Here is a 24330-nt window from a genome sequence, read left to right as displayed (position 1 = left end):
GTAAAAATGAAACCATATTTGACATTTTTGTTAATATACAGATAGAAGGTGGCGCACAACATATTTTTCTCAGTGCCATCATCACACCTGTGTGGACGGTTACCTCAGGTTGTAATGCATCACCTACCATTAAATATTTGAATGTTTTCTGTATCTGCTTTTGTTTAGTACTGAGGTCAGCTGCAGAGGATCAGGTATGATGATTTATAAAATCTGTGGGAGATTTTGTGTATTGCTAGACAGCAGGTCTAGAGAGGCAGAGAATGGCAGAAAGAGAGATGGAGGGGACAGTCAGAGGGAGAGCTGGAGAAGGGGAGGGTGGTTAGCAGTAGGCAGCTGGGGCCGGCTGTGCTGAACGGGCAGCAGCAGCAGGCTGATGGATTACACCGGCTCTCTCCTGGGTAAACGGACACCAGCACCCCTCCCCTTTTAACAATGTCTCAGCCTGTATCGTCATTGAAATGTCTCTAAAGATGGAGGTGAACATGCAGCTGAGCCACTTAATCTGAGAGGCTACATTTCTACCACAAGCAGTGGATTTGAGAAAGATCTTCTCTAAACAAATCTGATATCATTTTCACAGAAATGACTTGAATACCAATATCATCTGCGAGCCAAGAGCAGTGCTGGAAAAAAAAGACAATCCAGCCATTCATCGATTCAGTCAAGACTAATTGCCAGGAATGAAAGCCATATTGTTTTCATACATATCTCCTTATTGTCATTTTACAGTGCGGCTATCGGTGCAGTGACTTTTTTTGCCGTGCGGTTTTACAGGTTGTGACACCAGGGATCACCATCGCCTCTCCTGGTATATGAATGAAGAGCCTGCTGAGAGCTACACAAGCTGCTTCAATCAGGTCTTTGCTAAAAGGTCACACTGCTTAAGAGTGTACTCTAGCTAAATAAATAATGAGTAATGGGAATGTATAAGAGCAAAGCAGCGCAAATGAACCCCCGCTCACTAAACACACTCACACAGCCTTTCACATTTCCTTTCGTAGTGTCCGTGTTGAGGGTCCTTCCTCATGTTTCGCAGGTATGGTCTTCAGTAAAGTCCTTGACATTTTCTCAGCTACTTCATCAAGCTTGGAAGCCGAGTAATACCACAGTCGCGCCCCTGTCTAAAAGCTTTCCTTGTAGCCGAGTAACCAATTACAGCAACGGCACAGAAAATCCATGTGTGCACCTAAACATGAATAGTGTAGCTCTGTTTTTAGACATAAACAAATATTAGAAAAAAAAACAATTTCAGTCCTTATTTGTTTTATTCTAAAGCGTGCCTTCAGGCGAAAGAACTGTGGAATTATAGATAAGATAATGATGGCTGTAAATAATTGTGACATTATTCACATAACAGCTGGGTAATTGTAATAAGCCACTTCCATGAATAATACTTTTAAATGCAAGTGTCCTTTAAAAACCCTATCACCTCAACAACAGTTTAATCATCACCGCTAACTGTAAATCACGTCTCAGCCAAGATTAAGTATCGCCATAGCAACAAAGCTTTATGCCATTTAACTCATCAATGAACAGACTGTTCTGCCAAATATATTTACCAGCAGGCCAGTTGTCTTTATTATTGCTATCTTTGCGCGAGTCAGATAGCACATGCACATTTGATGTCAGCTAATAACATTTGTCATTATAAATGAATCCATTTATTACTTTGTAGTTTCATTAGAAGTGAAATTATTGAAAATTATTAGGTCTATAAATCAAAGCACTGACACTGATCCATCAGAAATGAGTGGGATACAAAGGAAATCACAGTCTATCTATCTATCTACAGTACGAGTTTTCAGGAAATCCCTTATATTTCACAGTGTATAACTGATATGATCTAACATGTCGTGATCGTGTATCATGTCAATTTGACTATTGACGTGATACAACAATATAAACATTAATTTGAATATCAAGCATGGTAATGCTACTACTAACCCAGTTCTTTCAGTAAGCTTTACATGCAGCTGGTACTTGAAGAACATACATAAGACCCCATTCAGTTTCACAGACCATGCTGTGGTATGACAGTGACTGGAATTTAACAGAATATCATCTAGATTTTCACTCAAAAGTTGTTCATACTTTATGCATTATACATTCTTTTTAGAACTCTTCTAGCAGAAACAGCCATTTTTATTTATTTATTTATTTATTTTGCATGTAAAAACAACTGGATGTTTTTACAGTGTATTTACAGTGTCACTGAGGACTCTGTATCTTCATGTCTGGTCTCTACCTGTTCCTGAGCATATGGCAGGCCCTTTAGCTAAACGTTTTTACTGTGTGTGGTGGGGGAAGTGGATTATGGGTTTTTAGAGCTTTATTGCCACTGTTTAGGTTTGATTTTACTCTTAATTTAGTTGTGCTTATTCCTAATTATGCAAGTATAGCCCACTCCTCTTCATCCTTTCTTCCCTTCCATCAAACACCTCTAAAGTTTTTGGCAGGAGACTTTGACTTGAATTTCAAAGCAAAAAAAAAAGTACATTCGTGTGTAGACTGACCCAGTGGATGGCATTATTGATTGCTTAATCTACAGTCCTTTTTTAAGTAACCCCTGCTACTTTGATAGCACAATCTTCAGTAGGTCACCATATCTGATTAACCTTTTGTACACGGCCAAGCTTTTAAAAGCAAGGGAAGACATGAACAGAGTCTCCCTATGTTCTGCTCCTATTCTAAGTGATTAAATCAATTGTGAGTGCTTAGCCCCGCTTCAGGCCGTCGCTGGTGGAGCGATAGTGCCGGCCGCCTAGGCCTGTGTTCGCTGAGTCACCCGGCGCACGCTGCCAAGCATTTACCAGATCCCTGGGAAGCACATCAAGCTTGGGATTTTATGAAAGAGGATACTGCAGAGAACCACACTGGGGAGCCAGCTTCACGACAAGATCAACGGGAAGAAAATGAGAAAAAGAATATGTGCCTTTGTGAGGCTCGTTGTGCTGGAGCAGATGGAGCACTTGTCCTGCAGCCCCGCTTGTACCTCTGTGGTCTGGTAGCCTGAGGTCAAAAGTTGCTTGCGGGCTTGAAGTTGCGAGGAAGTCTGCAATTACTCTTCCTACACGGAGCTTAACAAGGAGATCCGTTCAGCAGCATTATTAAAGATATTGAATTACAGAACGTTTTTCATTTGCGCTGTGGATTTTCCTTCCCTTCCTTCATCCTACCCCATAGGAGGCGATATGTGTGATCAAGTAGCGAATAAACCGATGGAAAATAATGACTCAGTGTTACCGGCCTGGCCTGTGGGCAGAGATTAAGGAAATGAAAAAGAGTTCATAGAGTTATTCATGCTGCTCCCCCAGTCTCATTATCGACCACACACCAGAGGGGGATGACACTTTGGCTTTCAGCACCTGCGTCCTCGCAGCCGCACTAACTTTGCCTTCGACTTCAAGCACAGCATCCCAATAGAGAAACTTAAAGCCGCAGCAGGAGGGAGGCAGGAGCAGGAAGGCAATAACATCAGCGCTCAGTGTCCTGAAGTTCACGCTCCATTGACTGACAGCTTAAATGTTAATGCGAGTTGCTTTTGCGTGCACAACTTAGCAACAGAGCAGCATTATTTGCAAGATAATTCACACATTTTCATTAGCAGAGGCGCCTCAGTGTGCTGTGTTGGTTTACATGCCGCATAAAAGAGTGATTGTATGGCTCTTGACTGTGCTCATTCTTCTCCTTTCACCTTCTCACTTAGTCATTTTTGGCAAACAGGCACGTTTAAATGTATCTCTTACTTGAGTAGGTGGTAGTCTTTGTATAGGCCACCACGGTTTCAGATTGAGCTCCTGCACTGACTCCTCCACACTGCCGAAAGCTTTCTCCCCTTCTCTCTCTCTCCCTCTCTCTCTCTCCTTCTCTCTCTCTCTCTCTCTCTCTCTCTCCTTCCCTGTGGCATCTGCAGCTTTAGAATACACATAAATACTCCAGGTATGACTGCCGTTTATGGGGTAGCATTCATTCTGCAGATTGGAATTTTTGTTCTGCAAACATTTTTCAGAGGCGCAGCTATTCTAGAGGCAGATGGTTAGGTTAGCCTTAAATGGGTAGTGGGATGAAAAAGTTATGTGCAACAAACCTAAACAGTGCTGAAAAATGGCACATAAAAATACATGTTTTTTTTTTCAATCATACATGAAATCTGGTGTGTGTATACTCGGCATAGTAAATCCCTTCTTTTCTAGCGCAGATATTTATGTATTTTCAAATTTGTCAGTGTGGAATAAAAGTGGGAAAAACATACCCTGTCTCAAGCTCCAATTTCAGCAGTTATTTGAAGCCAAAAAAAGCTTTATTGTGCCGACAGCACACTAACAGCCCAGCACCGAACCACAAACAAACTACACTACCTTCAATGACCACTTGAGACCATCTCATAAACTGAGTCAATCCCCAGTGACTGCCATGATGAAATTCTGGAAGCTGTAAAGATAATGTCCATATTCATGACATCGCTGAATATAGATGTTAACAAAAATAAATAAATACTAACTAATTTTTACCCATTTTACTTGGGAATCATGAAGTTTATATGTAGCTCTCTCATGTCTATATGTGTCCTAAAAACCTTTTCACCTGGTACAATACAGCTCTGCAACACTGTGCTGACTAGCAGTGCATGACTGTCAGCTTGTTACTCCTTTATATGTCCTATTTCTCTGCATTAACCTCTGTTTGTATAAGTAGCAGTAAAAGTCCATGGTGTTCGATTTACTGAATGAGGTTGTTGAATGAGTGAAAATACATTTTCAGTCTTGCCAGAGTACACCAGATAACGTGTTTTATATCACAAAAATGTTTAGTGAAGAGGGATCACAGAATACAAAGCTTAACTTGATTAGCTTCTCCCAATGTGCACTGTATTTAGTATTAATTATAAATCATCCAAATAAATATCAACCAGCAACTCTGTCAGTGGATGTGCTGTAGGTAGTTTGTGGCCAAGTGTATGTCCATGCAGTAACCTCCTCAGCTACCACCGCTACATTTCTGATGTTGCCTGGAAACCATGGCTGCTGGATTGTACGGCTCATTTGAGGCAGAAGGTTAACTGGCTAACTTGGATGCCGTGGCACAGTTGGACAGTTTTGTTCCTTTTATACTTAACGGCAGCAGTGTTGATATGCATAAAAATGCATATCAGACATTGCTTAATAAATGAAACCATCTAGCAATTTAAATTTTAGTAAATAAAAGACATAAAATGTAAGCCTCTTCTTGTTAAATGGCCTACAAAAAGCGCAAATCCTGGATGAATGATATAGTTGTCTGTGCATCTGCATTTGAGCCAAACCTGCAGCAGAATGTGCCGGCTGACACAGGCCTCCATCTCCCAATGGTTACAGCCGCAGCCAGGCTGTCAGGAAGATGAAAATATGCCTGGCTTCATTTAGTGCTGTGGGCTTCCTGCGGAGAAAAGGGGCAGGTAGAGCTAATGGACTACTTTAGGACACAGCGGAGCTGTCGACTCAGCAACGCCGCCGGCTGTCTCTGCAGGACGCGCCATTTTTATGACAATCTCTCCGAGGCCACAGCGGGCATATAACAGAGCCAAGGAGCCATCACATCGGTGCCCTGAGTGTGCAGGGTTTACTGTAAACAAAATCAATTTTCAGGGAAAAATGTATACAATATTTCAGGACTAGATTTGTTGACAATTCAAGCTGGCTGTTGTGTTTCCCTCTTGAAATGAGGATTAAAATACACTTGTCATTTTATAGTTAAGATGCAAAAATTGAAGCAAATCCTAACCTAAATGAGTGAGATTTTGCAGTGTGCAGTGCGAGCAGGTGTATGTAGGCCTGCTTGCATATATGCATGTATTTTGCACACTCGTCTCTGTAATCACACATTTCTGCCACTAAGCGAGAACTAGATCCATCATGAGCTGTCAGTCTAGCAGAGCAATAAGAGAGATACTGCAGCTACACTGATTGACAGAGAGGAAATTGAAGTGTCACATGAAACATGTTAACCATATTTTACTGCATGTTGTCACCCACTGGCACGCTGCTTCACTCAAGCAACCAACAACAGGATAGAAATTCAAGCTGGAAGAACAGAGGTTGTTTCCCCAATTACAGTGCGTGTAAACCGCCTAGTAACACAACGCTGTTTAAGGTACTGTTCCTTTGTCTTAGAGTTGTGGCACGCTCTGGGTTTATTGTCTGACAGTAAGCTTTGACAGTGTCGTCAATGTCAGACCTGCGACATGAGACGTATGAGCAAATATGACTGTGGAAATGAGAAAAAAAAAAACAAGGCGATGTGAAGGGTATGCATACCCTTCAGTTTGACAGTTCACAGTGCAACACGCTCAAGACGTGACTTTATGTCATCTGGAAGTGAGAAGCCGTTCTCACACCATGGCAGAGGCATGTGTAGTGCCTCAGTGCTTCACCACCCACTGCACATCATTAGCATGGCAGCTAGCAAGTTGGGGAAAAATATAGGAGGCAGCTGTCCACTGCTGCCATCAAATTCAACTAGAGAATTTGACAGAACTGAATTGAATCCCATAGGATTAATGAGTCATTTAAATCTGCACGAACACATCTGGACTGTTGTTGACTGCGGCGGATGATAGAAAGGTGTTTGCATGTGAGCTGGCAGTGAAGATTTTCCAATAAATAATCGCTGTGAAAGTCTGGGTGTGAAAAAACACAGCTTTAAAGAACATGCATGCCAAATTCGGGCAGGTGATAATGGGATGGAACCTCAGCAGCTAAAGGTTACACACGTGTTTTTTGAAGCATCCCTTTTAGGCGTCTTTGTTTTCACCGGTTAATAATCTACCAATTAAACCTTTCAAATACATCATTGACCTTAAAACACATTTTCTACCTCCTTCAAAACAATGAACTTACCTTAATAGCTAATTATGTGTGAAAGCAGGTGGAGGAAGTTTTCTTTGAGTAGCTGTGTCAGACTGTGTCAAGTGGTGAAACTGAAAACAGAGCTGATGAAGGGCCAGAAAGCTCCCTCTAAATACCAGCACGCCCCTCTAAATGGCTAAAATATTATTAGATTACTCTAAGTGCCTCAAATACCTAAATACAAGTATATTCTCGAGCTGTCAGTGTGTATTGTTATTTAAATAAATCCTATTTATGATGATCCCAGTATTGCCACAGGGCTTTATTCATTGTGCAAAAGTACCGGTAGCTCTGTTGCAATTGTTGTTTGCTACCCTGACTTTCAGAGCCAAACATACTGCAACAGAGGATAATATGTGTTTCACAGCTTTTAATCCCCCCTTCTTCACCCGTTACCACTGCTTAAGTTTGTTTTACAACTTCCACTCCCATTTCTGAGAGAAATTTTGTGTTTAGAGGAAAATATTTAACATGCAGTGAGAACAATTGCAAAGGTGAAGTGTCGAACCACAGGAAATCTTTCAAACTGCCAGGCGGAAGTAACTTGTTCGCTGTGATTCAGATTTGACATTTTTCAGGTCTGTACAGACACACAAATCCATAATTAAATAAAATAGTTTTAAGTTTTAAGTCTGCCTACCTGTTTCAGAAGCTATTGGCTTCCACGTTTATATCACAGAACAAACAGCCAGCATATATCAAAATGCCTGGTTCTGTGTGTTCAATGGTCCAAATACAACCAGTGTGCAGTCAGAAGGGACTGAGAAAGCTTGTTATTATTTGACAAGAGTAAATCAATTTACGGGAGTCCTGAGAGACTCAGTGTGTGTAGTTGCCGTTGACAGATGCTGCTAGCTCCTGGCTAATAAAAGCTGAGACGGGCTAGTGACAGAGCAGCCAGTCCACAGTTGTCATTAAAAGACCAAAACAGCACGCCTATTTCTGCAGTAGTGTTGGACATTTTAACATGGAGGTCTATGGAGATTGACTTACTTTTTGTGCCATCCTCCTGCCAGTAGAGGAACTACAACCTTCCACAATGTAAAAGTCTGTCTTTTCTTTGTATAGATTTATTAAAGCACTGTCGTAGTATTTCCATTTTTTATGCCCAAATTTAGAAATTCTATTCATACATCCTTGCTTTCTCCAGTCCCTGGAGGATGTTTTCCTATCCTACTATATTTGAGCTATATTTTACATTTATGTTAATCTCGTACAGAGCATTATATGTTTTCTATGAATCCAGAGGCTAGAACTGATGGGGATTCTCATTAAACACATACAACTACTGGTTTTAAGTTAAAAAAAGAGTCAGGGCAGCCTATTGAAAGACAGTGGACTCAGCATTTTTTTCTTTGTCTTGTAGAGCAAACATGAAACATCTTATTATTATGGCTCTGGCTGCAGCAAGAGCTCGCTCCTCTTCCTGCTGCTCACTGCCTATAGTCCCAGCAGACGTCTTCCAGTTCTTCACTCAGAGGAGAGAGAACCAGACGTGCACATCTCATTAATTATGTCTCAGTTGAAATATCAGTCCAGAGCTCCCAGCCATTTGACTAAGGCTGAGGTAATGAAACCCCATGCATCGAAGCTAGACCAGACAGTGAAAAGGAAAGAGGGCAGGGTGGGGTTGGGAGGGGGGACATGCCAGGTTTATGTGGAGTTAAATCTGATGCTAAAGACTGTGCAGAAGTTATATTCAAGATGCAGTTAGGCAGTATATGGGCAGTGGGTTGAGCTAAATTTCTAAATACTTGTAAGACGTTCTAAAAAGAAAGTCATGACCCTGACTCAAGACAGTCTGGACAATATGTTCTTAAAATCAGCTGACTTGCTAAAATGGTGGCAGCAGTCATATCATATCAGTGCAGTATTTAAAGCACCAGAGAGAAATGCTTATCAATAAACATTTCCTACATGTAAAGCATTGAGAAGGTCACGGTCAATTAGATGTATAAAGTAACAGCGATGACATTCACGTTGTCACAGAAGGAGAGGATCGGACCCTGTGGAACTGAGGGACAGATAAAACTCACTGCTGCAGCCACATCTGCAGGATGTCAATGACTAATGCCAGCAGAGACAACAATGTTTTTGCCTTTGTGCAAATTGAAGAAACATAACCATAAATTTGCAAGCAGCAGATCGATACGAGCCAGACACAGGCCAAGTCCTGAGAAACGTATCCAAGGGAAACCATTCGATAACTCAGAAGATGGACCAGTAGCCTGCTATTAATCTTCCATTACCAGCCACAGGCCGGTGGGCCATTGTGAATGAGCTCCAGACGTTTAGTGACAGATTCAGCCATTAAAGTTCTCACTGATGTTTATACCTGGCAATCAGAGAGATTTCTGGTGCAATCATGTCCGTTTGTCAGATGTGGTCCATTAGAGTGGTCACGTTACAAAGGGCAGCACCGCAGCCCTTTGCTTTCACCAACAGGACTCTATACACTACATCACTGAGAACTGGGCAAACAATATTCAGTATTCCATCCCGTATTGCTTACATGACAGATTGATCGCCTGAGTTGAATTTCCAACATTAGACAGATGGAAGGCTCCTTTTGTTTAACAGTCTGCAGTTTTTGAATATATCTGTAATAATGCAGTAATTGTAACCTAAAACTATTCTTACTTAGGAGCAGAAGAAGTGTTTCTCTTTTCATTTTAATGACAAGGACAAGGCCTGTGACTATGCTTAATAGTAATGTTCCCATTATGCACAGCAGCATCTCCAGAGACTACACTTAAATATGGGACTACTCAATCATGACGAGAGGAACCCATGTTGGAATGAAATGGGTCATACGATACTTTAAATAAATATGATAATGAGGTAGACGCCACCGATTGCCAGGGGGGTTATTTGTGTTATATAGAAAGAACAGTAGGTAGGCTAGGAACCGAATGATACAACCAACAAGCGAGAGTGGAAAGTGGTTCACGGCAAGCACAGACTTGAGCATGCGATCGTTGGCATCAAGACATTTACATGATGTGTGAGTGGTTTTAGCTAAAATTATCATGTAAGAAACATCTCTCTCTCATAACCCCTGAGTGTACTCCAGTGTGTAGGAGTGTGTTTTATTCAAAGTAAAAGTGATATTTCTTACTTCAAAAGTTCAAAAAAATAAATAAAAAAAGATACTCCTACAGGCATGAATAAGATTTGGGCTTGAAATTTTAACTCCAGTAGGTGGTCACAGTTAAAAAATAAATAAATAAATGAAAACAGGCAAAAAGAAAGATGTACTGATTTACTTTAATTATAAGTACCACTCCAAAACTCCACAGCTGAGATATGATTGGGGTTAAACTGGGTCTTGTTGGAGAAAAGTAGAAAATCATGAGAGAGGATGTAACGAAAACACCACAAGACTGCAGAGCCTAGGATCACCACTTAACTCTGAGAGAGAAAAAGCTTGAATCAATCGCCTTGTGATGAAAGGACGGTTGGCTTCCATAAGTTGGACTTTTCCCCTCACAGTAAGGGGTCACAATTATCTCTCACCGGGCGACCCGGGCAGCTCAGCAGGGGTAATGTACTTCTGACAGTGAGATCTATGACACATATTGCACGGGCTGTCCTGCGGCGCTGCAGATTCTCCAGCCTCAGAGGCACAGTTTGAGAGCGTAAAAAAGGAGTAATAAGTCAAGTGACTGGACTGGAGTGGGGTTTGGATTCGTGTATTAGCATATCCTGATATCTGCCTTATGTTACACATCATGTATTGATCAGTGATCTGATACAGGCACGGTCCCCCCACACACCCCCCCCAACCAAAACGCAGCTTGATTTGCAGTCTTTTTCCTCACATCACACATCTTCTTTAATATAAAATTCATTATTATGTTAGGAACTTCTGTATTTTTGTGTCATGATAGTTTAAAAAGGCTGCTGCAGAGGCTTTTAATCAAAAAGGATTCAAACTCTGAATGTGTCATTTTTTTGCATGAAAATGCTACAATTCAAAGAGGACAAATTGGACAGAATGTTGAGCACTACTTTAGAAATTATTGTGATTTTCTGCAGTGCTTTCATCTTTCTGTTGTTAAATGAACACCTAATTGATTTTTAATTATTTGAAAAGCTGATGACAGAATGCAAAAAAACAGAGAAGGACATAGTGTGTTTGTGTCTGAATAGAACTCCAGTAAATAAAGAAGCACTGAAACAGTGACCTAACATAAAGAAAGCAGCAAGGTCTCCTGTGTTTGTGTTTTGTTGTGTAAATCAATGCGCCTTCCTTCATTGATTTAGAATAAGATGCTCCTCCTCAGGCATGCAGGTCCTTTATGCATGTTACAAGGGTGCAGGGTTTTTGCTCATGCTTACTGGCCCTTTGCTTGCTTCTGCTGTCCTCTCCAGACATTAGATATGGCTGTCGTCATATGGCCCTCTAGCCCCCCCCCCAAAAAAAGAGAAAAAAAACAGCTCTAATTCCTGGCCCTGAAATGCAATCCACTCCCACTGGTGTTTCTCCTTGGGTCCCGTGTTCTTATCAGCTCCTCCAGGTTGAGGGGCTGTCAATACAACAACCACAGAGAAAGAAAGCCATTCCTTCCCCCTTACTTCTCATATCGAGGCGGCGCATCTTCACACAGAAGCAGCCCTGGTCAGACAGCAATTAAAACCCCAGCCCTCTGGTGAAGGGGGTGGGCGCGCGCATAACCCACAGATCTATAAACTTGATTTCTATCCATTCACCTCTCACAGCCTTCCATCGACACTCCAGCTCAGGAGGCGTCTGCTGTGTGGACTGCATGCTCGCTTGTAATTACAGTCATCTTTGTCAGAGATGCATTACATATGACAGAGAGAAACTGAGCTGTGGTACTTGTGATGCCCGTCACTAATGAATGAGCTGGAGTTTTAGCCTTATAATCATCTCCTTATATTCAGCTTCTAGTGACATTCTCTATATTTCACTGTCAGTAGATTCTACAAATAAACTTAAAATTGATACCACAGATAATTTCATGTCTATCCAAATCCTGATAAACTGTATCTTATCGCGGGACGGAACAATTTCACCTTTAAAATTGGACCTCTGCCATTGTTTTCCTGCTGAGGACAGGCTGAGATGATGCACCTAAATAATGAACATCCGTCTATCTTAAGTCAGTGCATAGTGCAGACATGCTGTTATAGATTTATGTGTTCAATGGGAGTGCCACAGACAATGTAATCAGAAATAATTAAATTGATAGGCAGATAAACATCGTGACCGCAAGGTGCATGCTCTGATTGTCCAAAGCACCAGATGCTAATTTGCACTATTTCATTCTAAATTAGTCAAATGTGAACAGAATAAAATGGTTATACAAGGGAATATGATGGATTCTAATGAGGGATCTAATTAAAATATGCTATGACAGAGCATGTTTTTTTGGACATGCACAAAAACCCACTTATAAGCAGGAGCGTAAACATTAGGTCTTATTTTCTAACGATGTTTGCTTTTATATTTTATTCTGATATGTAATATAATAGAATACAGGACTGACATAGTTTAGTGTGCTACTGGCCTGGAGTAGTTTTTATAGTGCATAGACATGCTGTATGTAACTTGGTGTTTTATGTGGTGCTAAGGGGTCAGGGTAGTTTTGGATCAATAACAGGGTGTGATCGTTTATAGGAAGAATTTAGTGGCTACACGTGGACAGAACATCCAGTGGGCTGATATGTAACTTTCAGTCGCCTCCTATGATTCTGGAATTGAACTGCATGATGTGGGGCCTGTGAGCCACATGTGTGCCACCTTTCCTTTGTTTTGCATTTCATGGCAGTCCTCTTACTTTGGCCCTATCAGCTGGTCAATGTTGAGGCAGTGGCTGTTTTGAATAGAATATGTTATTGTTGTCACTATTAAAGAATTTTTTGAAGCAGTTATTTTTGACCTGTATTTATTTTTGGACCCTTCTTAGGGAGGAATCTGGATTCCTCTGCCCTTGTTCATGTTCCCTGCACCTCATCATAGGGTTAAATTCAAGTCCGTGCAGCATAGGTCAAAGAAGCCCACACTGCACAGTGAGCATACAGAGAATTTAAAACACAACAAGTGGGTTGTTGTGTTGTTAGAGGGAGTCAAAAGCCAAGAACAGTGGCTAACAGACTTTGCCTATAGGTCCAGCTGTACATACAATGATCACTATGAGTTCATGATGAAGTTTATTTATTAGTTACTTCATACATTGAATAATATGAGGATTCATGATAATGATGGATTAACACTTACTATAGAAGGAACTGGGTGCCACATTGTTTCTTGGGCTCTTTATTTGATAATAATGAACTCATGATTGGAAAGGATAACCATTTAGCAACAAAGTTCATACTATCACTTTACTTAAGTTAAATGTTAGATTTAAATATTAAGAGTTCAGTAATGATGAAGACTAATTTATGTCTCATTTACACATGATGATTGTTTAGGCCTGTGATGCTTGTTCTGGCCGTTGGCCATTACACCACAGGGTCATCAGTCATCCATTAACTCATCAGGAGTTACTGTTATCAAGTATTTGGGTCCAGCTCATTGCCATTGTAATATTTCCATTTGCAGTATAGTGTAAATATATGCACACACAACACTATAACCAGGTTAAAAATCCTGTGAGAGCCATGCACTCCTCAAAATGTGCTACATGGCCTTTGTTAGGATGAGGTTCTAAACACAAACAACTCCATAATGGCTCCAAACATTTGTCTCGCCTGAAATAATGATGACCACTGAGACAGAATTTCATAAGCAGACAGACACAGACGGACAGAGATCCATTTCCAGGTCACTTTTTAACAAGCCTCTTATTGGGCAAAGCCTAGGTCAGACTATAACAAGAAGTGCCTACAAATGGCACAGTGAAGGAGCAATCAGCTGGAGTGTTAAAGAAACAGCAGCAACAGTATGATTTCATTACCAAGGAGAAAGTGGATAACTGCTTGTTATGAGGGTCGTATACCCCAGATTTGACCCCCCCCCCCCTTTTTTATGGTTTCACTGTAAGATTTAATGAATGCTTTAGAACCAGCAGCAGTGCCATGTTAACAGGCCCACAGAAAACAATATACATGCTGCATCTGCTCCCTTCCCTGTATTAGTCAAAATAAGGAGGTGATATAAACCAGCTCAAATGACAAACTGTGCTTTGCATTCTGTTTTTTAATGATTTTGTTAGCATGCCATGAGAGAGAGAGAGCGAAGGAGAAGAGAAAAAAAGGACACAGAAAACAGAGGGAGATGTCCCTAAAAACTGTGAACACAATTAGGCTTTAATATCAGGCTCTTAAAATAGAGACGGGAGACACAGTGAGGCAAGCAGCCCAGCAGGACACGAGGAAAGGTCTCTTGGCTCCGGTGGTAAATGAGCATCCATCTCTCCTCCTCTCTCAGTACATTACAGGATAACTTTTCCTGCTCCAAAAACCCAGAAAATGCACTTAACTTTCATTTACTGATATCCCACCGCCCTTGCTCATTAAAAATTCATGCCCACCACCACCACCAAAGCCTGTCCTTCTTCTTCTTCTTCTTCTGTATTCAGAAGGTGAGCAGGACATTTAATACAGCAAAGAAGATTAATGCCATTAACGGTGACTTATGAAGGAATGATGACGGCTTGCTTCTTTGCGTTACATCAAAACATTGCAAACGTGGGCTGACAGAAGGCTGTAGTGTGTTGGTATTTTGTTCTTAATGGGATATCCAAATCAATGTTCAGCCTGATATGTGAATTTAATATTTTCCGTGGCACAGCTGAATATTTGAGTTCAACTTTCCTGTTAAAATAATAAACAAAAGGAGATTTTTCCTGACACCAGGAGGAGATTAGACTTTTTAGAAGGCGCTACAGATGATGAAGAAGATGCTTCTTTTCTTTCTTTTTTCTCACAGACTGTAGCATCTGCTAAGAACACTCCACTACACTAGTTGTGGACCAATTAATACCTTTTTTGAATTAATAAGCTTTTTTTAAATAATCAGCATCAGCTGACACCTGAGCATATTAAGCAGATTGACAGGCAGGTGCATCTGCAGGCAGACCAGTGATGTTTATTACACTGTTCCTGTTTAACTAATTTTTTAAGTGTAATTTGACAAAATGTAGTTTTTGGTGATCTGTTCCATGTATTTAATGTTTAGATTATAAGTTTACATGCTGTAAGTGTAGCTGAATGTATGTTTGAATTCAGCTAATTTGTGTCACATCAGCTATCGGCTGGGCTGATTGCTAAAGATTGGCTTTGCCTAGATGTGGAAAAACCCATAAGTGGACCTCACTGATATATGAAGACCGACACTGAGGCCGTATTAGCATTTCTTGTACTTGTAGAAACAGTGAGATTGGTAGCAAAAGGGCGGTCAACCAAAAATGAATGCAGAGCAATGTAAAGCACAACTGGTTAATTTGATGAAGATTCCCAGTCATTCAGGTCATTGTCATTCAAATGTTAGGTGTTAAAAATGTTTTATGTGAATGTTGATAATAATATTAATAATAATGCATTCAAAATTACATGACTGTCTCACATTATGGATTGAGGTTGGGTTAATCTGTGAGCCCTTGCACTCTGAGAAAACAAGTTATTTGGAGCCTCTGATATCTAATGCCAAGGATTAGACTAACTTACAGACTGTTTATATAGTGGGTACATTAATTCATGCAAAGAGGAGGTGAAGGATGGAGAACATGCTAAACGGTACAAATTCCATTAACATCAACAAACAAAATTAGGTTATGATCTTCAACCTTTCATTTTTTCTTTCTTTTCTGTGTCACAGTGATGTTTGAGTGGAGCTCCAAAACATAATATTGTACCTAACACATTATTTACTGAGAGCGCAGGTGACTTACACCATCTGTTTATAAAGCAACAGGCTCAGGCAGACGCTCTGCCAGCAAAGAGGCACAAGGTCCCCGGGCTTATCTCGGCAGAGGTGTGCTGCCGCTCCTCGGCACCAGCGAGGTGGAACGATAAACATAATTAAATTGAGTTGGATTACACAAAATGGATCGGATCAGTTGGGAAGGCGGAGAAGCTAATCCAGTGCAATCCTCTCTATAGAGGTGCCAACCACACAAAACGACATAAATAAAGAAGAGGGAAGGGGAAGCAGCGGGCTGTCAGGGGAGATCAGAGGCGAGGCGGGGCGGGGCAGAGAGAGGACCCCTTCTAGGAAAGTCAAACATAATAGTTTAGTCCAGAAAGTGCTAAATATAAAAATAAAAAATGAAAACACTCTTATCCTAAAAGGATCTTACTGTACTTGCGTGGCACAAAGGAAGGCTTTCGTAGTGTCAGAAATGAATAAGCAATGACGCCAATTTTTCAAGGAAGTGGGAAAATCACACCTATCTTCAGTTGGGAATGTGATGTGCCACTCCTTACTGCTCTGTTCTTTCGCTTAAATAGAAGCAGCAGTCAGCAACAGCAGGAATCTGAACTTTATTTATTTACTTATTTATTTTTTATCACTAACACATCTACAAGCAGCACTCCCATAACTGCTTTTTTTTCAATTTCAACTCCCATTCTGCTGATCCATTTATTTATTTTTTTTTTACCCACACTCCCCTCACAAATTGCATTTTTTTCCTTTTGTAACTGACTTTGGTACAATCCCCCTTACAAATAACCTTTCCCTGAGGAAAGAAGACTCCTACTTTTTTTCTACCAACCTCGCTCCCACTCTCCTCTTTCCTTTATATCCCCATCTCCTTTTGTCTCTCAGCCTCAGGCGCGGCAAACAGATTGATACAGTCTGGGAGTTTTCAAAAACTAATCCAGTGTAATCCTGGTCTGTCTGAGTCCTGTTTTGAGCCAGCACCGCGGAGCACATTATCATCCAATAAAAATGATGATTAATAGATCTCCATAAGCAATGCACTGAAGCTTAAATCAACGCTGTCGAGGTGAGGACATTTTTGGCACCATGAAGGAGACACATTTCTGGTATTGAACCATGTTGTGTTGCTGTTTTGCGTGTGCAACAATTTGGCATAAAGAGAAATTAGAAAATGTTGTTTTATTGCAGGGGTGCCCACACTTTTTTTGGCTTGCGAGCTACTTTTAACAATGATCAAGTCAAAATGTTCTACACACACACAGAACACATATACATATATATCTATATATATAGATATATATAAACACAATTGAGTTTTATTATAGGATCATCATGATTGAGGATGAGGTCAATGGTAAGAGCTCTCACTCACGCTAACATATACACACGCAATGCCGTGAGCGATCAGTGGAAAGTGGGACATCTGTGTTATAAAAGATCTTTAGAGCACCGTGAGGATAGATGATAGACTAACATTGAAACATTTTCTGAATGGCATGTGATCAACCTGCAATCGACGTATTGTTTATCGCCTCCAGAATCTTACACTGGGACCTAGCAGCACACACCTTTTAAATGATCCTTTTACCGAGTGCTTGTATATCACCTTTCAGCATACTTCTGCCTAAACAAGTGCAGTTTGCATTATTAAAGCTAGCCCTGGCTGCCCGCTTTAATTGAGTCTCCTCTTAGATAGCTGTCCTATAGCAGACAGCTCAAGGCAAGGCCCTCAGCGATTCAGGTAGAGGAGGAAAACGTGCATTTGAAATATGAATGCGGCATTTATACCAGAGGGGTGTGTTCGACATAGGAACGTGACAGTTTAAACGTTCAATCAACAAGAAGAGCAGCCCAGGGCAAGCTTTTGCGCCAGGTGGAGGTGGATGTGCCGTGCAATATGGTGATGAGGTTGTGCAGGGGATAATGGGAATGCAACAAAAGACCAATGAGCCCAGCAGCTAGGGAGGATTGAATAGTGGTGTCAATATATACCCTCAGTTTAGTACAAAATCTAAAAGAATGTATCAAAGTTTGTCTAATAAATTCACACATACATTTGCATGACCGGGAAAATACATGTGTCTTATCAATATTGTTAACATAATTAAAAGTACTATTGGTTTTTATTGTGAAACTAGCAAATGTTGTGTATCTTGAATGTTGAATTTGCACGCCCATCTCTCACACGTTTGCGCAACTGCAAACATTTTTATTATTTCATGCATATTCAAAATTAGTCATGTCTCATGACTCCTCTAATCTGCTTCCTTTGCTCCTCATTGTCATGCAAAAAAATAGAAACAGCTATCAGTATGACAGTTGATGTTTGTAGCATCCATGTTGTTGCCACAGATTTCCCAAGTGAGGAAATCAATTTGATCTGATGAGCATGAATGCATTAAAATATGAAAAAAAGAAGTTACACAAATATTCAGTGCTAACTTTAGTTGTCGAAACATTGTTGACACATTGTGGTCTGTCACTATATAAATATAATAGTGGGGTTCAACACAAAGCAAAGCTCTAGCACTTAATTAGACCCCAGAATGAGCTAATTGTTGGTTAGCTATTGGGCAACCATGTTTATTTACGTAGTTTGGCTGTTGTGCAGGTAGAATAATGGATTTATTAGGGTTTTTTGGCTGTTAGTTGTGGTGCAAATGGATCATGGGCGATGTGAGAGTGAAACATGTCATTCAAGTGGGAGTTCATATCAAAACAATGAGCTGAAAGACACTGAAATGCTCCACTACTTGTAGAAGATTATGCACATTTTTCTCTTTAAGCAACCCTTCTTATATTAGTGACTTGTTGTTCCTATAAAAATATGGATTAATGCAGCTTTAAATATATTTGCAGTACATGCTATTAATTGCTTATTGTATTTCTGTCACTTTTTTTCTTTCTGGCTATTTTCCAGTTCTTGAGCTGGTTCAATTATGCTAATCCACGTGGCTTTCTTCCAGACATTTTTGATTACCTCTCATTGATAACTACTGGATATGGTTTGTTTACATGAGGTAGTACACTAATGACTGATGATAATATTCCAGGTGAGTGGGAACTGGGTGAAATCACAGCATCTTCAGCTCCTAAGAGTATAAGAGCATGTACACCACATTAGCAGTGATATCAAAGAATCTACGTGACCCTGACGTCTGTATAAAGCCGCTGTTAGATTTTATAGCCTGGGTTTGTCCTGGCCTACATTTCACCCCTGGATTCCAGTGGGAGCTGCTACAAAGCATGGAGACAGAACTCTGCAAACAGCTCTTAGCCACAGTAACGCTCACTTGCTTGTCTGAATGCAAAGAGAGAGTTTCCGGAGCTCCCTGGCACTGCCCTCTTACAGTTCACTCGCAAGTTCACTACATCTGCGGGTCAAATCACCAGTCAGGTCTCAGCCTCAAACGGATTGAGCGCTGAAGCTACGCCTTCACCTCCACCTCACCGTGCAGCTCAGCATGTCGGCCAGCCGCAGTTCCACAGATCATTATCGCTATCAAGCACTGTTTATCAAACAAAATGATATCTCTCTCTTTGATCCTATGCCAGAGTTTATTTTTTTTTCACTTCTGGGCATTCTAACCTGGGAAGCGCCCTCAGTCGGGGCGGAACTCAAGCTAAAAATACCCCTCTGCCCTGTTGATGGGGGCAAAATGGATGAATTAAAGGTGGAGCATCATCTGTAATAGGGTTACTCTTTTTTTTTTATTGTATGTAAGCTAGCTGAGGCTGTTAATGTAATGCAAACATTGTGCCGAGCTCCTGCTGTGGGATAGCCAATTAAAAAGCAACTTATGTGCAGGACTGAGGTTATGATGTTCAAAGTGGGGCAGAGGTCCTTAAACATTCAGTGGGTTGCACACTGCTCTGCATCCATATCCCCAACAAACAGAATACATCTGGTGTCAAGGAGACACTACATTTTTAACTTTGTGTTGTTTACAAGTGCAGGAAACACACAAAAAACTAGCAACCTAATTATATGTAGTGTATTTTAATATTTTAGGGCAGTAAGTAGTCAAAGATAATATACATAAAATCTGCATTTCCAGTCAGTTCAGGTGTAACTGTCTAACACTTCATATCAAAAGCTGAAAAGAATCATTGCGAAGCAGCACACCGTTACATGTACTGTAGGTGCGAGACTCCTGGAGATAAGCACAGGAAGAATACCGCCTACACACGGACTCCAAGGAAAAAGCATTAAAATGCAGTACAGTTGAGACTATCAATTATGCGTCCAACTGTATATGACTGGCATGCTTTTACTGTTCTTGTCATTTTTATGTTTTCCTCCCAGAAAACTTACATTTTCCTTATCTTTGTGAATGTTTTCTGTAATCAGTCCTCTTTGTTATCATTTTAATACATATTCACTGTGAAACCTAGTTTTGAGCAGCCTGCCATTGCATTTTAGTGCCTTTTAGCTAATTTTTTTTGATAAAATCTTCAGTTATTAATTAATTATAATCTTGAGTTAGAAGAGGCAAAATCATTTTAGTCAAAAAAAAAAATATTTTTACTGTATTCGACATTTTCGACATTCACTGTATGACTACGCTTTGAAATTACAGCACCTACTGCTGAACACTTAGGTTTAAACGCCTCCTGTGCAGAGCACCAGAGCTGCTAACATGCTGCATGCTGCGCCTGCTGTGTAGAAACGGCTTAAGGCGGTTGCATTTCCTCATAACGAAGTCAGCACGCAGGCTCACCTTTTTATCCACAAGGGGTTAATATGCTTCTCTATTATGTCTAAGTAAACATGGTCATGTTGACTAATGGAAAAGGAGACATGCTTAAAATTGAATGGCTTTTTCCAAGGTCAAGCATGAACTTTCACATTTGAAATCATATTTTTGTTTAGTCCTCTGTGTTTTTTGCACCAATTTCTCATAAATAGGAGATGCTGCTCGTGCCACATGAGGTGTTTTTGTACTAGGAAGTGCCTTATTAATATGCTGCTGAGGATTTTATTCCTTCCATGTAGAGCGCTGCTCTCTTATTTTGGCTTAAGACATCCCTCCAGCTCCTAGTGCCTGCTACTGACCGTACGAGGCCTGTCACAAGGGCAGAGATACAGCTCATGTGGGAGAAGAGCTCCACGAACGACCCAAACTTATCAAAGCAGTCCGCCCCGTCCCCCGGGCAAACCAACACAATGCCCTCCTCTAATTTTTCCTGAATGGAAGTCTCTCCAGACTTTCAGTAATCTCATATTCTGCATTTGCGCGCAGTAACTCCAGTTACTGTTTTCCCTGCTTCCCCTGCCAATTGCATAATCAAGTCCAGAACTCATCAGCAAGATGGCAGAAGAAGTGCTCTATTAAGCTGCATCGTGTTCCATCTGTTGTGTAAGAGAGAGATAACAGTATTTACAGTTTTTGGAGTTGTGGCAGACTGTTTCGGGCCAAATTTTGTGCGCCGCAGAGTTACTGCTTACTTCATAAAATGTCACGGATTAATTCTGCCACGGCAATGCTGTCCAACTGCAATCTTTGCCCTCACTAGAAATATCACAAACTAACTTTATTGGAAGCATCATATCAAGAAACAAGTGTGTGTTGGGTTAAACTATCCAATAGCACAACACAGAGGGAACATGTACTTCTTTGCTGGGTTTATCCTGGGCTCATATTCCATCATTTTTATTCCTGTTTGGAAAGTAGCCAATGTTTGCTTTAACTCTACAGAGAGCCTGCCGTGTGGATAAAAGACTTTAACAGAGGTTCTGTCAAGGAAGTGGCTGGTAAATGTCTTTCAACTGGCATTAAGTATTCAGTGCTCCAGTCCTCTCTACATCAGTGAGCTCTAAGAAAGAAAGAAAAAAAATCTTAACCCAGATTTTGAATAACAAAAGCAGCTGATAATGAAAAGTGCTGAGTAAAACACAGGCTTATCTGCCTCGCAGACTGGAATGAGTTTACCTTACAGTACCGTGCATGAATCAGTTCACTGAAAGATGCATTAACCCAAGTCTGATCTGATCTGCAGCTGATATAACACAGTCAATGAATAGAAGCACATCACAAGGTGTTCATACTGCAATGGAAGCATGTGGCAAAGAATGTAAACCAGTGATACCAAAGATAGACAAAGATATTTGCATTTATATTAATATGGTGAAAGTCTCTAAAGTGTTTGCAGGCTTTGCATGTTTTCAGATTTTTCTCTTTTATATCATTTGGGACTATTTTTGCTGTTTAGGAGTGAGACTCCTAAGACTGAAGGGGACTCTCTGACATTTTACACACATTAACTAATGGAAAAAAAAAGCATTAAAGGAACACTGAGCGGACATCCAGTTTGTAACTTTGTTTAACTCCAGCATTAAAAATTAAATCACGCCTCACTTTTGGAACCCTTTTAGGAAACCCTTGAGAGCCAGACTAAAACACAGGAGCGGGGGATCCAATAGAATTAGTTACACTGTAGCAAGACTGTTTACAGTCTGGTGCTCCTTGTCTGTTACCTTTAAAGCCAACAACAAGCCTGCTAGACTCTTAACAAAGCCCACGAGTGGTACTTGAAGGAGAAGGAGGCAGTTTCCCCCACATGAGGAGCTCCATGTGAGGGCTGCGTCTGAAGAAGTGTGTTTTTTTGCAGAATTCCGACAGCTTCAAAGCAGAAGTGATGTGCAACGGATTAATTAAAGCTGCTCCATGCATGCACAATTGCAAATTTCAGTCACATCCGTTTCTTCAGATGTGGTGGGAAAAACACATGTAGGTTTCAATAAAGAGTCTGTGTGATTATTTCCACAGCAGCTTAAACACATGTCTGCACGGGATAGATGACGACTGCAGCTTGTAAAGTGTAAGGTGGAATTTCACGTTATGCCATCTAGAAACAGGAGAAGGGGGAAGGGTCATGCATGTTTAAATATTCACTTGGTCATCATGTGCACTTAGGTGCCATTTAAAAACAACAACAAAAATAAATAAATAAAAAGTTGAGGGGCATAAGTAGTTGACCATGATGCTTAGAGAACCTTTTATTTTAGTGTGACCAACAGGACATTGTAAGTAGAACAACAACCCTTTTTATTTATAACTCCATGTAGGCGGGCTGGTGTGGTGTCATGTAGCCCGCAGCCCAACACCAACGCCGTGATAAAGACAGTTTACTCCAGTATTTACGCACGGACATTTACCTTGATCCAGTAGCCGCAGGGAGTGCTGAAAAGACGGATCCAGCGTGTCCTTCTCTGCCATAAGCTCCGGCAAATACTTTTCGCTCCCCATCTCTTCCTGCGCCTCTGGGCTTCCCAGGAAAACGACTCAAATGTGATTCACAAAAAAAAATAAAACAAAAATAAAAAAAAATTAATACAAAAATAGAAAAAAAACTTGCTCAGCGTCCACACGGCTTCAAGTTCTCTGAGGCAAAATCACGGCCGATAATATCATTCGCGTTGACGCTTACAAGAACATCTCTCAGTCACTCGCGTGCACACGCGCACACACACACACAAGAAGAAAAAGCAACGATGGTTTAATTCAATGTAGCCGGATGTTTTTTATCCCATTGAAGTGTTGTTGAAGCCGTAGAGCTACGCTATGCATCCCAGCCGGAGTGCAGCTCTCCTCTCTGGGTGGACTGGCTCTTTGAAGCTCCCTCTGTTGTATCCAGAGCGGAGCGCAGGCACGGACAGCTATTGGTCGCCCCGGCGAGACACACGCAGCCGGTTGGAAAGGAGGCGGGGCGACACTCCGGAGCTGTCCGCGGTGCTGAAATCTGTCATTACCATATCATTATCATAAAGTGAGCGTGTACAGCGAGGCGCCAACAGAGGAAAGTGCGTGCAGGCTCTTAGACTAATGCTTAATAACAGGTTATAGTCTGCACACATCTACTGCAGATCAGTGCCTAACATGCGCACTGGTGCCTGGATTTTTTAGGGGGGATCTTCTGTATGTGTTGAACATCTGTCATGATGGCTGATGATCAGCAGTCTGAATACTGTTAAAACCATGCATACAGGGATAATGATATATATATGTATATATTTCATTATATTACATACTAAATGATATCAAAAACAGATTAAGACTACAGACTAATGTATGCAGCTCAATATTTCTGCAAGTTTTACAAATTTCTGTCACTAAATCAGTCAAAATCTCACACGTCTTCATTAGTATGTAATGCAATTAATATAAACCTAATGTACAATAGTTTAAATATCAATGTCCTCACACACAACTAATGGAGGCTCGATGAGACAGTTCACTCAAACCACATAAAAAGACAAAAAAAATCCTTCACAAATACATTTAAATTGAATCAGATCACATGCCAGTAACAGATTTCTACTTATGTGACATGTTAGCTTTCATCAGCTAAAATCTGCGTATAGACCCAAATGCTTAAAACAACGCAGAGGGAATCCAGGCGATAATAACTAAGGACATATGTTTAACATTTAATTCAGTTAGATTATTTAATTTTACTTACTGCTAGAAGGAAACTTTTCACTAATAAATCTATTCTAGGATCATTTTTTCTAAGTTTTTGTACATATAATGACACATAAACAGAAACACGGTGTGAACACTCAGATCTACCCTGAGACGCCTTCTC

General features: G+C 40.7%; 1 protein-coding gene across 1 annotated transcript in view; it reads right to left on the bottom strand.

The window, feature by feature from the left end:
- Window positions 1-23006, bottom strand: part of khdrbs3 (KH domain containing, RNA binding, signal transduction associated 3) — an 81658-nt gene extending 58652 nt beyond the window's left edge. The window contains exon 1 of the mRNA XM_028399134.1: window positions 22901-23006. Within this exon, the coding sequence (XP_028254935.1) occupies window positions 22901-22991 (91 nt within the window). The 5' untranslated portion in view covers window positions 22992-23006. The remainder of the gene's footprint in view (window positions 1-22900) is intronic.
- Between the last annotated feature and the right edge of the window lie 1324 nt (window positions 23007-24330).

This window comes from Parambassis ranga, chromosome 2 (genome assembly GCF_900634625.1).
Source record: "Parambassis ranga chromosome 2, fParRan2.1, whole genome shotgun sequence".
NCBI lineage: Eukaryota > Metazoa > Chordata > Actinopteri > Ambassidae > Parambassis > Parambassis ranga.
This window is presented reverse-complemented; position numbering and strand designations above follow the sequence as displayed.